General features: G+C 50.0%; 2 protein-coding genes across 2 annotated transcripts in view; one reads left to right on the top strand and one right to left on the bottom strand.

Moving 5' to 3' along the window:
* The window catches only part of PTPN4 (protein tyrosine phosphatase non-receptor type 4), a 91,494-nt gene that overhangs the window by 7,054 nt on the left and 68,417 nt on the right, over positions 1–16,023 (top strand). The window lies entirely within an intron of this gene.
* On the bottom strand, positions 4,205–5,506 carry LOC136577857 (basic salivary proline-rich protein 3-like). Its single transcript, XM_066577779.1, has one exon. It carries the CDS (start codon positions 5,504–5,506, stop codon positions 4,205–4,207), a length of 1,302 nt encoding a protein of 433 aa, XP_066433876.1.

The raw sequence follows: 16,023 nt of genomic DNA, 5'->3' as shown, positions 1-16,023 counted from the left end.
TTGATCTACCGCAGGGATCTGGAAGGTTTCCTACTAGAGATGAGCGAACGTACTTGGTAAGGGCGATTTCGCAATCGAGCACCACGATTTTCAAGTACTTCACTACTCGGGTGAAAAGTGCTCGGAGGGCGCTGTGGGTGAGCGGGGGGTTGCAGAGGGGAGTGGGGGGTAGCAGCGGGGAACAGGGGGGAGCCCTCTCTCTCCCTCTCCCCCCCCCCCCCCCCCCCACTCCCCGCTGCAACCCCCCGCTCACCCACAGCGCCCTCCGAGTACTTTTCACCCGAGTAGTGAAGTACTCGAAAATCGCGGTGCTCGATTGCGAAATCGCCCTTACCGAGTACGTTCGCTCATCTCTACTTCCTACAGATCCGGTGCCGGGAGCCCCGGGGGAGCAGAGATGGAGTGTCTCTGCAGCATCATCCGCCTGTGTAACCGGAGCCGCTCGTTGTCCTCAGAACTATGTGCGCTATGCCTAATGACAGGCTTCCCCTGAGCCCCGGATAACTAGTTTCGGAAGTGGTTAGTGCGGAGCTGCCGCCCCAGGGTGACCCCACCGCGTCCGTAATCCCTCTTACACTGTTTTAATGATTTCTAATGTGTGAAGAGAAACTGACGGCTCATCCAGGGACGTAATGGCGTGCGCAGGGGATTATACATATAGATCAGATGACGCCGAACATCTGACAGTCCGGCACTGGATACCTATGCAGGTATCAGTACGGTTACACGCCTGAGAAATATCTGCCGCCATCCCTGAAAATGCCCTGCAAAGAGCGAAGCATCCCGATGTGGGATTAGACGCGAGGGCTCTGCGCAAATTCAAATCTGACTAGGGACTTTCTTCTAGGAGTCTATGTTCTCCACCTCGCCTTATGGATGTGCTCCAAATATGTATAGGCCCTAGTGTCTTTGTGAGAGATCGGATTGTAAGCTCCTAGGGTCAGGGATGATGCGTGATGCCATCTGCGCCCAGCTTGAGTCACAGGAGACGTAGCGAAAAACCGGCGAGGATGCTCTTTATTAAGATTTTATGCTCTAATTTATTTCCTACTTTCGGTCGTCCGTAGAGCAGCCTCAGCGTAACGTATTTGCGCAGCGTACAAGGTTGGTTTGCGTGCGTATTGGCACACAGTACTGTCACATACATGTGCGACACATCACGCCCTGATTTACAAGGCTACTTAGCTTAATGAGGTCCAGATGTGTTCTGTTTTTCACGGTATTGCGCAGCGTAGTGCACATGTTCTTGCATTTTGCGGACCTCCCATAGACTTCTATTTGGTCCTTGGTGTGCAAATACGCAGGAAAATAAAGCGGGTCCTATGTTTTTTGGGGGGTTTTTTGCACTCGTATAAAATGCGCATTAAAGCCGTTAATGAGAACAAGCCCTTTACTCAATGTGTTCTACTCTCTGCGTATTGTTCGCATATATTTTATGTGCCAAGAAGGCGCTCAACTACGTTCATGTGAAGCCGCCCTTAAAGAGTCACTGTACTTTTTAGAAACTTCTTACATGTCGGAGCAGCCTGTCAAAAGTTTTGATAAATGGGGGTCTGGGTGCTGAAAAGAAAGGTCTGGATCTCTTACCTGAGCCTTGTGCCCCATGTTGCTTGCTGACTTGTCTCGGCGGTTGAAGACGGATATATGGAGGTCTATAGACTTCTCTGTGGCAATCTTCGGCAGCAGAGGGAGCGCAGTGCTACAGCCCCTTCATTTCAGCAGAGTCTCATCGGCGGACCCTCACTGATCAAAATATTTGACATGCCAAAAGTTTAGTTACTTTAAAGGGGTATTCCGGTGAGGAGGCAGATTTTGTAAACTCTGTAATGCCTGGTGGTATTTTAAAGCGACTCTCCGCTCCTGGACAAACAAAGATGGCCGCACCGCCTGTCTGACCAACTGTATTAGTAGGCATCATTAGTCTCTCACACGCTGCTTTGATTTGCCAGTGCTGCTCATGTGAACACTACTGGCCAATCAGACCAGCATGTAGTGTCTTAGACTACCAATGCACAGTGTCCGAGAAGCCGTGCGGCCATCTTTGTCCAGGATTGTATGGTCATTTTAACACTTCCCTCAGACCTCATTGCTCCTTACTACCCGACCATGCGTTCCCTGTCTGTATTGCAACAGTATGGCATATTCATCATGGCTGCTGAGACCCTCGTAAACCACAATCTCCGGAGTTCGCCTGTCAGTTATGGGCGGTCACAAGAAGCGCTGCACCGTAGTCCGTCCATTGCTTTGCATCAGAGTATTACATGCTAGCTTGAAAGGGTTCCGAATTATTTGTGTAGCGCCAATCCTGTAGCTTTCTTAGTAATTATACGAACAATGTCACGAATGAAACTTTTTTTACACATTAGTTCATTATGACGGCACGTGAACGCTGCCGCTGATCCATAATACAGTCAACAGGACTATTTTCACGGATACCGCGTACGCTCAGCCACCTCGGTAGAATCGCCTACAGGATGTAACCTATGGAAACGCGCTTATGGGGGGGATTTGCATATTGGCAAGTTATTCCCTAACCATAGAATAGTGAAAACTCGCCAATTAACGAGGTCCATCTGCTGAGACCCCCACTGATGCAGAGATGTAGCCCCCAACGCCTCCCTGAATATGTGAATACGCACCACTGCGCCATTTACCTTAATGGGACTGCTGGAGTTTTCCACGCACTTAAACTCTAAATCCGGTAGTCCCATTAAAGTAAATGGCGCAGTGGCGCATATGTTTGACCACTGCTCTCAAAATTTCGGGACCTGTTCAGGGCGACTCCTCTAGGTGGGTGGGAGTCCCAACAGTCATACTCCCACTGTTCAACAAGTTATTGCCTACCCTGTACATAATTTGCTGAGTTGGGGAAACCCCTTTACAGGGGTATTACCAAAACTGACTTCTCTCACCTGTCCATTAACAAGTTATTCCCCATTTATAGGACAAGGGATAACTGATTGGGGGTCCGACTGCTGGTACTTCCACCAATTACAAATGTCTCTGAATGAATGGAGCAGTAATCTTGTGCTGATCCACCCAGTTCAATAAGGAAACAGAAGTGGTTTGAGTGCTCCACTATCTCCGGTGGTCTCAACAAATGAATGGAGCGGTGATGTGCATGTGATAACTGCTCCCATCTGGGACCCTCTATTCATGATCGGTAGTGGGTGTGTGTGTGTGTCGTCTCCCCCCTCGCCCCAATCAGATACTAACGCATGCAATCCTGTGGATCGGTGATTAATACACTTTCTGCCCCCCACCCCCGCTTTAATCTCTACAGATGAGGTTCATAGATTATAATCCAGTATCTTTCAGGTCCCATTGGTGCCAGATTAAAGGAATTTTCCTGTTGTAAATCTCATTCTGACCCTTCAGATCTGTTCTCCCATCTATATGCTGATCACCTCGTGAATAATAAATGAGCGTCGATCACCACTTAGAAGGGAGCGTTCATTATTGGCTTTACATCTGAAGCGACGATTCCTTCAACCATTGACTAAAAACATCTTCATAGCAAGAACAGAGTGACCAGCATAGTCTGCAGTCCGGGCCAAAACTATTCAGACTGACACATTTTGGTTTTAACAAAGTTTTCTGCTTCTGTGTTATTAGATCTGTTAGATGTTTCTACGGTTACTGAAGTACAATTAGAGCATTTCATACATTTGTAAGCCTTTATTGACCAATACATCATGTTTAGGCAAACACTCCATGTTTAAGCCGTGCTCACACAAGCGTGTCAGTATAGCGTATTCCATGTGCGGAATACGCTGTACCAATCTCCCATAGGCGGCCATGTTGCCACTCTCACGAACTGCGTAAAATACACACGCAATAAAAAAAAGCCACACATTCTTTCTTGGCGCGTATTATGTGCACATATATACCAAGATAGTACACGAAGACTGGTGGCATGCAGCCAGTATGCAATGTCATTGCATATAGGCTGCGGGCCACACCTGTATCTCTCGCAGGCATCACGCTGCGAGATCCTCTTGTGTGAGCTCAGACTTAGTGTTGACCCTTATTTTCCAAGACTGCACTTCGCCCTGGCAGGCTAGACAACAGCTTCTGGGCCAAATCCTGACTGAGGAGAACCCATTCCTTCTAATTAGTGCTTGGCGTTTATCGCCATTTCTGGGAGTTTCCTGTGATGCGCCCAAAATACAAATGTTTTGCTCACCAAAAGCATTATTCATCATTAAATTGCTCCTGGAGGGATGCCTTGGGAGGAGTGGCTCCTGGAGGGATGCCTTGGGAGGAGTGGCTCCTGGAGGGATGCCTTGGGAGGAGTGGCTCCTGGAGGGATGCCTTGGGAGGAGTGGCTCCTGGAGGGATGCCTTGGGAGGAGTGGCTCCTGGAGGGATGCCTTGGGAGGAGTGGCTCCGGGAGGGATGCCTTGGAGAGGAGTGGCTCCGGGAGGGATGCCTTGGGGAGGAGTGGCTCCTGGAGGGATGCCTTGGGGAGGAGTGGCTCCGGGAGGGATGCCTTGGGGAGGAGTGGCTCCGGGAGGGATGCCTTGGGGAGGAGTGGCTCCGGGAGGGATGCCTTGGGGAGGAGTGGCTCCGGGAGGGATGCCTTGGGGAGGAGTGGCTCCGGGAGGGATGCCTTGGGGAGGAGTGGCTCCGGGAGGGATGCCTTGGGGAGGAGTGGCTCCGGGAGGGATGCCTTGGGGAGGAGTGGCTCCGGGAGGGATGCCTTGGGGAGGAGTGGCTCCGGGAGGGATGCCTTGGGGAGGAGTGGCTCCGGGAGGGATGCCTTGGGGAGGAGTGGCTCCGGGAGGGATGCCTTGGGGAGGAGTGGCTCCGGGAGGGATGCCTTGGGGAGGAGTGGCTCCGGGAGGGATGCCTTGGGGAGGAGTGGCTCCGGGAGGGATGCCTTGGGGAGGAGTGGCTCCGGGAGGGATGCCTTGGGGAGGAGTGGCTCCGGGAGGGATGCCTTGGGGAGGAGTGGCTCCGGGAGGGATGCCTTGGGGAGGGATGCCTTGGGGAGGAGTGGTTCGGGGAGGGATGCCTTGGGGAGGAGTGGTTCGGGGAGGGATGCTTTGGGGAGGAGTGGTTCGGGGAGGGATGCCTTGGGGAGGAGTGGCTCGGGGAGGGATGCCTTGGGGAGGAGTGGCTCGGGGAGGGATGCCTTGGGGAGGAGTGGCTCCGGGAGGGATGCCTTGGGGAGGAGTGGCTCCGGGGGGGATGCCTTGGGGAGGAGTGGCTCCGGGGGGGATGCCTTGGGGAGGAGTGGCTCCGGGGGGGATGCCTTGGGGAGGAGTGGCTCCGGGGGGGATGCCTTGGGGAGGAGTGGCTCCGGGGGGGATGCCTTGGGGAGGAGTGGCTCCGGGGGGGATGCCTTGGGGAGGAGTGGCTCCGGGGGGGTTGGCTCGGGGAGGAGTGGCTCCGGGGGGGTTGGCTCGGGGTGTGTGTGGTTCGAGGAGGGGTGGCTTTAGGGGGCTTAGCTCCGGGAGGGGTGGCTTCGGAGGAGTGGCTCCCGGATGATGTTTAGATCCCATTCTCTATTCATGGCTGTGAGTGAGTCCACTCCCTCAGATATAAAGCATCCCCACCCATGAATGGTCGCAAGATTCTGTACAGTTGGCATGACACGGGACTCATGGTAGCGCTCACCGTCTCTTCTCCAGACAATCATTCTTCCAGATGTGTAATTGGATGACAGAGGACTGGGGGAAAGTTATCTTCCTGATGAAGCCCCTTCAGACTGTTCGGGACGTCTGAAAGAATGATTGTCCAGAGAAGAAACGGTGAGCGCTGCCATGAGGTATTACCGACTAGGTATTAACAATCCCCCTTGTCAACGGGGCGTATCCCTACAGTCTGGTGGTCAGCGCTGATTGGATTATATAGGGACACGCCCCCAACTGGTAACACCCACTTTCCACATTAAATGTCAATTTAGTCACGTATTTTGAGGAGTTATAGCAGAGGTTCAGCAGAGAGATATAAGAGAAGTTGCTAGAAGATTGGCGCTTTCACGCGGGCTGCAACACATGGACATTGCTGAATTGAAAAGGGCTTAAAAGCTTTCTGCCAAGTTATAAACCTAACCCCTGTCTACAGGATAGTGGATAACTTCGGTGGCGGTCCAACTGCTGGGACCCGCGCTGATCCTGTGAACAGGCGTCTGCTCCTCTTCAGTGACAGCGCTGGAGATCTTCGGCGCTTTCATTGCAGTAAATGGAACAGCTATAAACCTGCTCCACCTCCACTCTGTTCACGAACGGACTGATAGGACCCCCGTTCTTGGGATTGTTTGGGGTCCCAGCAGTTGGACCCCCACCGATCATAAAGTCCCCTAACATTTAGCTAGGGGTTGTTATGGCTTGGTACAACCCCTTTAATTCTATCTGCAATTCTGCATTTACACATGCGGGTTTTGGTGCAGAATTCTGCAGCGGCAGATTCTGGCCAGAGTGAAACCGCCCTGATGGGGAATACAAGTATTTAGGCCCCCTGTCCACGGGCATTGCAGTAGATCCGCCGCCCGGGAGCAGGAGCTGCAGACGGATCTGGGCAATTCGCAGCATGCTGCGAATTGTCGTCCGCTATCTGAAAATTGCAGTGATTCTCCGCTCATGGACAAGGGGCTGGTGCAAGCTCCAGACGGCCTAACTAAACCAAAGAGAGGTGACAGGTCCTCTCTAATGTGCAGGTGATGGTCAGGTGTCTTATCTCTTGCTCCCTGTTATCAACCATTTCAGGTTGCAGTGTACACTGGGCCTCCTGATACTTTTGCATCTTTCTGTGATTTGAGAGCGGGTTTTGCATGCAGTACGGTTTCCTTGTGTCCCTCGTCCTGGTCATCTCTCTAGTCCATAGCTTCGGTCTGTGTGACTGTCTCCCCTCCCCCGCCCTGCGTGACTTTAAGGAATAAGAAAGGCGTTGATTTCTCCCGTTTGCCAGCGTCGGCCTCTCCAGAGAGCCCCCCTCATGCTTGTTACCCTCTATAATTCATGGAGGCTCTTGCAGAGAGCGCTCGCCGTGAAGGTTTCGGCACGGTGTTCTCAGAGCGGACGTCTTCCTGCGGTGACGAGAGCTGGCGCGGTGACAGACGCCAACCTCATTCACATTTCTCTGCTCTCTCTGTCATTTTTAGCTTCATTGAGAAACTCTGATTACACGGCGTTCTGGCCGCCGCTGTGTGCAAATATCCGGAGCCGAGGGATCCGCCAGACACTGGAGTCCTTTGTACTGAAGAGTGTCGGAGGCCGCGGCGGAGAGCGTTATGCCTGCCATTGTTTACGGGGGAAGCGACATACTGGGGGACATAATGATTGGGAGGTTTCATCATAAAGCGTTCAGCTTCTCAGTCCTTCCTGAAGAGGGTTCTGAGCTTCTCTGATCGCATCCACAAAGCGTTCCGGATTCTGTAGGACCGTATCTGTCGCGGACGAAACAGAAGCTGGACGTAGACTGTCACCGGGCCCTTTATTAGAGCCCTGGCCCTTTCACGATTTGCGCTGCGTTGTATGGAAATTAACCCCGTGACTCTGAAGTGCAGCTTAAAGTCACATGACAAGGTTTCCATGGATCATTTTCAGTGTGAATCCACATAGATGGGGAAAATCCGACTTTCTGAGCGACTTCCAACGAGGCCGGGTCATCGGTGCTAGACTAGCCGGGGTCGCACTGCCAAGGGTTGGCAGTATATTCTCCATGCCTTTGTTTAAAGGCATGGAAAATATACTGAGAATGGTGTGATCGCAGAAAGACATCCAGTAAAAGGGGGCGGCAACAACTCATCACCGAAAGGGGTCGGAGGAGGATGTCTGGAATCGTTCTGACCAACCAGTGTTGCAGTCAGGAGCAGCTGAATACATCGTATTGCTCCAACTAATTTGTCCGAATGACACAACTCGCCGTTCTTTAGCACGAATGGGCTATAACAGCAGGCGACCCGCTCCAGCGCAATTGTTAGTAAGAGAAACTGAAAGACGAGACTCAAGGGGGCAATAGGGCACAAAAATTGTATCACTGAGCAGCGGAAAAACATCTCCTGGTCAGATGGGTCCAGATTTCTGTTTCATCATGCTGATAAGACATCAGAATTTGGCACAAGCAGCATGAATCGATGACCCCTTCCTGTCAGCTGGCCAGAACATGTCAGCACCTCCATCTAACCAGCAGCCACTACAAGAAGCTTCCTGTCCGCAGGGGCCAATATTCCTGCAGAACGATTTCCTCACCCAGGGAAATCTACGCCGCACTTCCTGGGGTGTTCAAGGCCAAAGGAGGTCCGTTAGGGGTCTCTTATAAAGTGGCCGTTCATTGTATTTTGTTGGATTTCGCTATACTCCTATATGGGAATATCATAGTTGTTCCCCCAATCATTACGGAGAAAAAGGGGTCAAATACGTTAAATTTTTTTAAAACCCTTCTCATCCCTCGTTTGCATCTGAGACAATTGGAGCCATTCTATCCCATCCACTGAAATAGCATGCAGGCTCCGCCACGCCACACACGTCACTTCTATTAAAGGCCTCCACGTCCGTTCTTTCAGCGAATTGGCTATTGCAACATCTCGGTGTAGAATTTTCCTTGGTGTAACTACTTTTACAGTAAAGAATCCCCTTCTATGCTGCTGGTAGACGGGGCGCTCCACTGCAGATATTGCATTGGCTCTGAAGCTGCGCCGCTCATGCATCTAAAATGAAATGGTTGGTGCTAGTGATCCTTTGATGGATGATTTTGGGTCCCTGATGGTAACTCCATGACCACGGCTCAGTGCCAGGTATTGTAAGCCGCACGCCAACTATTAGGCATAGAGGAATGGATGCCACAGTCCTCTTAAAGGGATAGCGCATTTTGTAGAAGGAGCAGGGTGGGGTTTCGTCTGCGGTGGAACATGATGGGGGATCTCTAAGGTAACCTGCAGCGCAGGAATGTTGGCGCCCGTGAACTTCCATCCTCCATGCTGACTGATGAGACTACAGACATTCAGCGGCTGACGGCAGCGTGGTAACACTTTCATAGTAGCGCTTTTTAGTGCGAAAATCGCCATCTCCGGAAATGTGCAAAATGACTTAAATCACAGAGGAAAAAAAATTCTTAAAGACGCAGCGCATCGAGCGGATTGTTAACCCATCTACTGATATTCATGGGGTTGCCTGGTGATGACGGGCAGTCGGACTTTTGGACCGCATTTGATAGGTTAGAAGACAACTGGTGGGGAATGTCGCATTAAGGGCTCACTCACGCGGGTGTATTTTCGGTCCGTATTAAACGCGTAATACCTAGTGCATAAACCCCATTCACCTGCATTGTGTATTTTGCGTATACAAAAAAAAAAAACTTTGCGTCTCCCATTTTGGCGCATGTTAAGCGCGTAATACGCCCATTCTAGTCCGATACGCAGTGTATTCATGTTACATGCGTAGTTGCTGGGAGGGACAGTCCGGACATAATTTTGGCTTGCGTACGTGTTTTTTTTTGTTTTGGTTTTTTGTCTGTTTTGGGGTTTTTTTCCATGCAAAAAATTCGGCAGACCGTATGTAGGCACTATACGTGCGATTTTAAAAAACACAGCAAATACGTATATCCGCACGTAGTAAAAGCGCTGGGTATTTTGCAGACCAAACAAACATACTCCCGTGTGAGTGAGCCCTAAGAGTGTAAGAAAAAACTTTTCAACGATCTTCATTCGGCGCCGTGCCGTCATGACATTTTACGTTTCTGGAGTCGGCGCCATACATTGGCGCACACTCCCCAAATATAGAAATCTTGGGAAGGGTATCTTTTTCCAGGTTTAACCATCTGCCCGCTGGAGAAACCTTTCACCTGGCATGAAAATTATGCAAGAATGGCGCACGCTTGCAGCAAATTAAACCACTAAGCCAACCTGATAAAGTGTCAACCGCTCGCTGCTGTATGTAAAGTTGCTGCTATTTGCAGGAATGTCGCATTCGGTCTCAGTATGTTTGTATGCCTCGTTATTACTCGCTTTGTGTTCCAATCACCTTGGCGGGGTAGCGTTGCTGATACATCTGCGTGCGGTTCTTGCGTGAACGGAGCCCTGGGGGCTTTGTGCTTCCACCCAGAGACGGAGCGCAGGAATCTAGGTCAGTGGGTTATCAGAAGAGTCTGTGCATCCAGACATCTGCTCCGACACCCGGGGACACAGGGATGTGCCAGAGGATGACGCTGCTGGGATTAGCAAATCGGGACCAATGGCGGCCGCTTACATGTGGCTGCGCAGAGTGGACGCAGCGCGAAACCCCGGAGGATTCAGCTCCTAATAATAACCGAAAGGTTGCTGTTCTCCAGGGAAACGCTTGTAGGAAAAACAAGACATTTGTTTCAGGCATCTATTTAATTTTATTTTATACATTTGGGTTTTCAAGCCCTACAGCAAAGCCTATGGAAAAAAACACCAGATAAAAGTCATGCCTAGAGCGCGCCGTTCTTGGAATAAATGTCATATACGCTCATTGTCAGACCCCCCCCCCCCACCCTACCAGAAGTTGTTGGATGGAAGGAAACTTTCTCTGTGATAACGTTGATATAAGTGAGTGATTACAATATCAGAGCAAAAACATTTATTGTGGAGAACTGACCCCTTATAGGGAGGCTCTAGTACCCTGTTGTACCGCCTCTAGCTTGGATACAAGATGTGATGCAGGTGGGCATGGAGGCTCTAGTACCCTGTTGTACCGCCTCTAGCTTGGATACAAGATGTGATGCAGGTGGGCATGGAGGCTCTAGTACCCTGTTGTACCGCCTCTAGCTTGGATACAAGATGTGATGCAGGTGGGCATGGAGGCTCTAGTACCCTGTTGTACCACCTCTAGCTTGGATACATGATGTGATACAGGGGGCATGGAGGCTCTAGTACCCTGTTGTACCACCTCTAGCTTGGATACAAGATGTGATAGTGGCAGGCATGGAGGCTCTTGCACCCTGTTGTACCGCCTCTAGCTTGGATGCAAGATGTGATACTGGTAGGCATGGAGGCTCTAGTACCCTGTTGTACTGCCTCTAGCTTGGATACAAGATGTGATACGGGCGGCATGGAGGCTCTAGTACCCTGTTGTACCACCTCTAGCTTGAATACAAGATGTGATGCAGGTGGGCATGGAGGCTCAAGTACCCTGTTGTACCACCTCTAGCTTGGATACAAGATGTGATACTGGCAGGCATGGAGGCTCTAGTACCCTGATGTACCACCTCTAGCTTGGATTCAAGATGTGATACGGGTGGGCATGGAGGCTCTAGTACCCTGATGTACCACCTCCAGCTTGGATACAAGATGTGATACGGGGTGGCATGGAGGCTCTAGTACCCTGATGTACTGCCTTTTCCTTTGATTCAAGATATGATACGGAGAGGCATCGAGGCGCTAGTCCTGTAATAATGATGTCACCTTGTGTGCCCTCACACATCCACTGGTCCCAACACCTCCTAACAGTCTGGTCAGACGCTCCTCTCTACTGGTGGTCTGTAGGGGGCGTCCTGAGCCTGGTCACCTTGTGTGCCCTCACACATCCACTGGTCCAAACACCCCCTAACAGTCTGGTCAGAACGTCCGGTGGGGGATAATTCATCGATACGACCATCCAGCTTCTCACACCCCAATAATGCGCCCCTCTCAGACTCTGGTAACGGGGTGACATCTCTTCTCGGTGTCGTAGAGGCATCTAGTGGCCAACAATCTCTACACAAGTGGAAGAAGAGGTCACTACACACAAGGAGCCTCCGAGAGCCTCTTATAGGCCAAGGGGGAAACCACTTTTCGGGCCTCCGTTGACAAGACCGTTCATCTAATCACCACAACTCTCATCATTTACAGATCTGCCTGAGATGGAACCGCATGCCTTCTGGGGGCGGGGTTGTGTTTTGACAGTGTACACTACATACTCGTAGAAGGTTCTGGGAATTCATCTTGCTAACGGTAGAGTAAAAAAAAAAATCTCAAATTTTAGCACAAGCCGTGTTTGCATTAAAAAAACTAGTAACTCTTAGATCTGCACCGCTCATGCCAGTTTATAAAAAAAAAAAAGTGGATGTGGCTTATCACAAGGTGACGCGGACCCCCAACTCCAAAGATATAAATCTAATTTACACAAGCAACTGGCATAAATCATACCAAAACTCTTCTCCCGCTCTCAGCTGATGTAGGTTTCTCACTTGATGATATTAGAGGTGTCCTGGTAGCCATGAGAATAGGACGTATACCCGGTGTATAGGATGGTCAGATATCCTGAAACACTGTAACGACCTACAAGAGTTCATACATCCCCTTCAGTAGGGTCTCACAGGGTCCTTCCTTTTCCTGTGCTGATTTTAACAGCCTTAGGCCGCCTGCACACGGGCGGAAATCCCGCGGCGGGATTATGCGTGGGATTTCCGCCACTAAAAGCCTGCCTAGGAGTGCATTACAATACGCACTCCTATGCAGACGGCCACGGTTTTGCCGCGCGGCAAACAAACCGCGGCATCACCTATTTCTGTGCGGGGGCTCGCAGAGCCTCGCACAGAAACGTCACTCACCCGGCCGCCGGCTCCGGTCTGCGCATGCGCCGGCTGCCCGGCAGCCGGCACATGAAAGAGCCGGGGCCGCCAGGCGCAGGTGAGTACACGCTCCTCCCTGCAGGCGCTGGGGTCGGGTCCCGCGGCGAGAATTCTCCCATTCAGACTGCAGATTCCTCACCATTTTGGCTTTCTATTGACCACAATATAAATCCGCTCCATAGTTCACACAACGCGGTACAATAATCTGCGTGTCAATTCTTGATTTGATTTCCGCACGTGAATTTACCGCCTCAGATTTCTGCCGCAGATCAACTGTCAGATCTACATTGGAGAAACTGAAGTTGATCTGACACTAATTAACACCGCTCCCCCCGCCCTCCCATAATGATTGTGGCTATTAACACTTTAAATGCACTGATTGTGGATCCACCACCCACAATGTGTTTACAATGTGTGGTTTGGTTGTATTGTCAGCCCAGGGCTTTCTAAGGGCCCCAGGGACTGCCATGTATTTCTGCCTATCAAGATGTGCCTGTGGCTTGTCTTAATATAGTGACTGCAGAAATACCACGCACTGCAATACTGAGTCAAACATTTGCAAGTTCAAGAATAAAAATAAGATTTTCTTTTATTGTAAAAAAATCAAGGATATTAAAAGTAAAAAACCTTTTCTCATATTTATAATGTGTCCATGTTAAAAACCTGATGTGTGATTCGGCACACTGACTACTATCAGTCCATGTGTTGTTGAGGTCTAGCCCATTGCAGGCTCAGACGTAAAATGCGCTAGCCCTAACGAGCGATGCTGCTGCCCTTGGCACAACAGTAATCACTCAGCTTCCCCAAACTCCTGGATGGCTGGTAAACCTAGCGTGTCCCCGAGTACGTCCTCGGCTCCGACCTTGTCTCACTACCCAACAGATTAGCATTTAGGGCTTTAGGAAACTGGGTAACATCCACAACTCTGCAGCCATGTTGGTAGTCGCCCAGATTTCCCAGAAACGCACAAAAAGTACTTGGAATGATCGTTTTAATAACTTGTGAACAAGTTAAGGACTCTTACTTCCTGGGAATGTCTTTGTATGGAAGCCTTCAGAGCGATGGAAAAATGTAGGCTGGGTCGTTGTTGGGTTTTCTGGGGTCAGCTCTGCGGACCACCGCCTGCTTACCAGACAAAGCCCTGATTAGTAAATGTGCATATGCTGAGCAATTAACCGGCCTAATGAGCTTTCCTTCATTAGCTGCAGTCCTGCATAAGTATTTCCCACTGTAGCAGAGTGTCCCTATGTTCCTCTATGTCAGGGACCGGGTGGGCGGCACAGGGGTCATATTTGTGGTGGTCCCCCCCCCCCCCCCCCATAGAGCAATGTAGACACTGCAGAAATGACTGGGATAAATGAAGAAACGCAGAGGAATTCCACATTCACTTTACGTAATAGGAAAGTGTTTGGAGAAGGTTGGCCTTTGGGGCCCCTATTGATGGGTATCAGGAGCCACAGTGCTCTATAAAGTAGCATAACCCCCTTTTATGTGCGGCGCAGACCCCATGCAGCCATGGACCCCAGTTGTCAACATGGTGGTTCCATACCGGTGTGAGGTGCTCTCGTGGCATGGGTTGCATCCACTGGTCCACCTAAACATGTTATTGACCTGTGCCCGCTACATTATATTGCATGGTGACCATTTGTAGCCCTTTATGGACTTCATGTCCCCCCACAATGATGGGTGTTTCAGCAGGTAACGCACCGTGCCATTAGGCTCAAGTTGACCAGAATTGGTTGGAGGAACATTCTGGAGATTTCCTATGAATGGCGCGGCCGGCATGTTCACCCAACATGAGCTCAGTTGAACATTATAGGATGTGGTGAAGAGGTCCATTCACACTGAGGTCCTGCACCTACAGATACCCCGGAGCTGTGGGGGGCATCCAGACGGCTCAACATCCCTCCAGAAGTTTTCCATCCACTTGTGGAACTGATAACATGTTGCGTTGCTGCACTTCTCCGTGCTAGAGTGGTCCTACATGATATTAGTTCCTGTCCCATGACTTCTGGCAGGTCACCGTCATGTGTCTCCGTTGTTTTATGGGCCAGTGGGGTCCCAGAGCTCTACAGCCCCCCAGTTAAACTAATTACTATGATATCCTGCCTGTCTGCAAGAAGTGCTGCAGGGGTATTTCAACCCTTTATACAATCCCTTCAACTGTTCTGTCGGGCACAGGCTCATCCACGGTGTAGAATAGCGCCATCCGCCATGTTGATGCGGCAGCTGCAGAACTGGAAGGTTATTTCACTGGTTGAGAGCGCCCGTAATCACATCCCCGTCTCATCACATCTCCGTTCTGCTCTCTGCCCATCAGTCAGCTGTAAAATTCAGCCCTCAATCCGGGGGAATTGTCAGGCCTCGAGCTCATTAAAATTTTATTGAACCTCCCACTGGTTTTAATTCCAGGCCGCGCCGCGTCTTCCCTTCCGCGCAGCAGAGTATTTGATGCAGTGTTTGCACACACACAAATATGGTCTTCTGCCGGTTATTGGAAAGATCTTCCATAGTGATGAGCGTTCAGGCACTAGTCCTCACCAGCGGACCCGGAGGCGCCGACCCCTCAAACCGACACCTTTCCTTTTATAGAAGGAACTACTTATTTTATTATTTTTATTTTTTGAGCTGCTGGCGATACTTAACATCTGACTTTTCACGTGTGTCGTGTTTGCTCTCTCCCTGCTGCGGGGATACAGTGAGGAGTGGCATCTGCTGAAAGCAAGTCCATGTAAATGTGTAATAGCCCGCGACACGCTGCGCCTGCTGAAAAATGCCAGTCGGGTGGGGACATCAGTAGGCCGGTGGGCGTTATAAGTCCTTCGTGCTCCGAGCTGTGAGACAGAAGTGTTCGTTCTCTGATCCCGCCACTGTATGTGGTTATCACTTCAGTCCTAATTGGGTAGTCTCCATTTAACACTTTAATGACACTGCCTTTTTTTTCCCCATTTTCGGTCTTACCTCCCCACTTGCAAGAAATCATAACTCTTATTTATCCATCGACAGCAGTTTTTTGTGGGACAAGTTGTATTTTCATTATAATATACTGTAAAATCTAAAAGAATAATTTTAGGGCAGTAAAATGGGAAAAAATAAATTCCGCCATCTTTGGAGGGGTCTTGTTTTAACGGCATACGCACTGCAGCAAAAAACCTTTACTTATTCTATGGGTTAGTTTGATTAACACGATACAAAGTTTATGTGGTGTGTTTTTTTTCCTTTTACTACTTTAAAAAAATATTTATATATATATTTTCTGCAGTTTTTTGCAGGACGTCCTGTGGTTTCTTTTGGTACCGTTTTGGAGCATATACGACTTTTTATTACATTTTTTTTCTTTCTTAGAGACAGGGTGACCAAAAAATGTGCAATTCTAGCGGGGTTTTTTTTAGGGGGGGGGTTGACAATGTTCACTGTTAATGTATTACTTTTATGGATGCAGAGATACCAAATATGGAGTTTTTTGGGGTTTTTTTTAATATGGGGACATGGCTTTTCTTCAACC

Source organism: Eleutherodactylus coqui, chromosome 8 (assembly GCF_035609145.1).
Source record: "Eleutherodactylus coqui strain aEleCoq1 chromosome 8, aEleCoq1.hap1, whole genome shotgun sequence".
NCBI classification, from domain to species: Eukaryota; Metazoa; Chordata; class Amphibia; order Anura; family Eleutherodactylidae; genus Eleutherodactylus; species Eleutherodactylus coqui.
The sequence above is the reverse complement of the archived record's forward strand: the minus strand, read 5'-3'. Positions and strand labels throughout refer to the sequence as shown.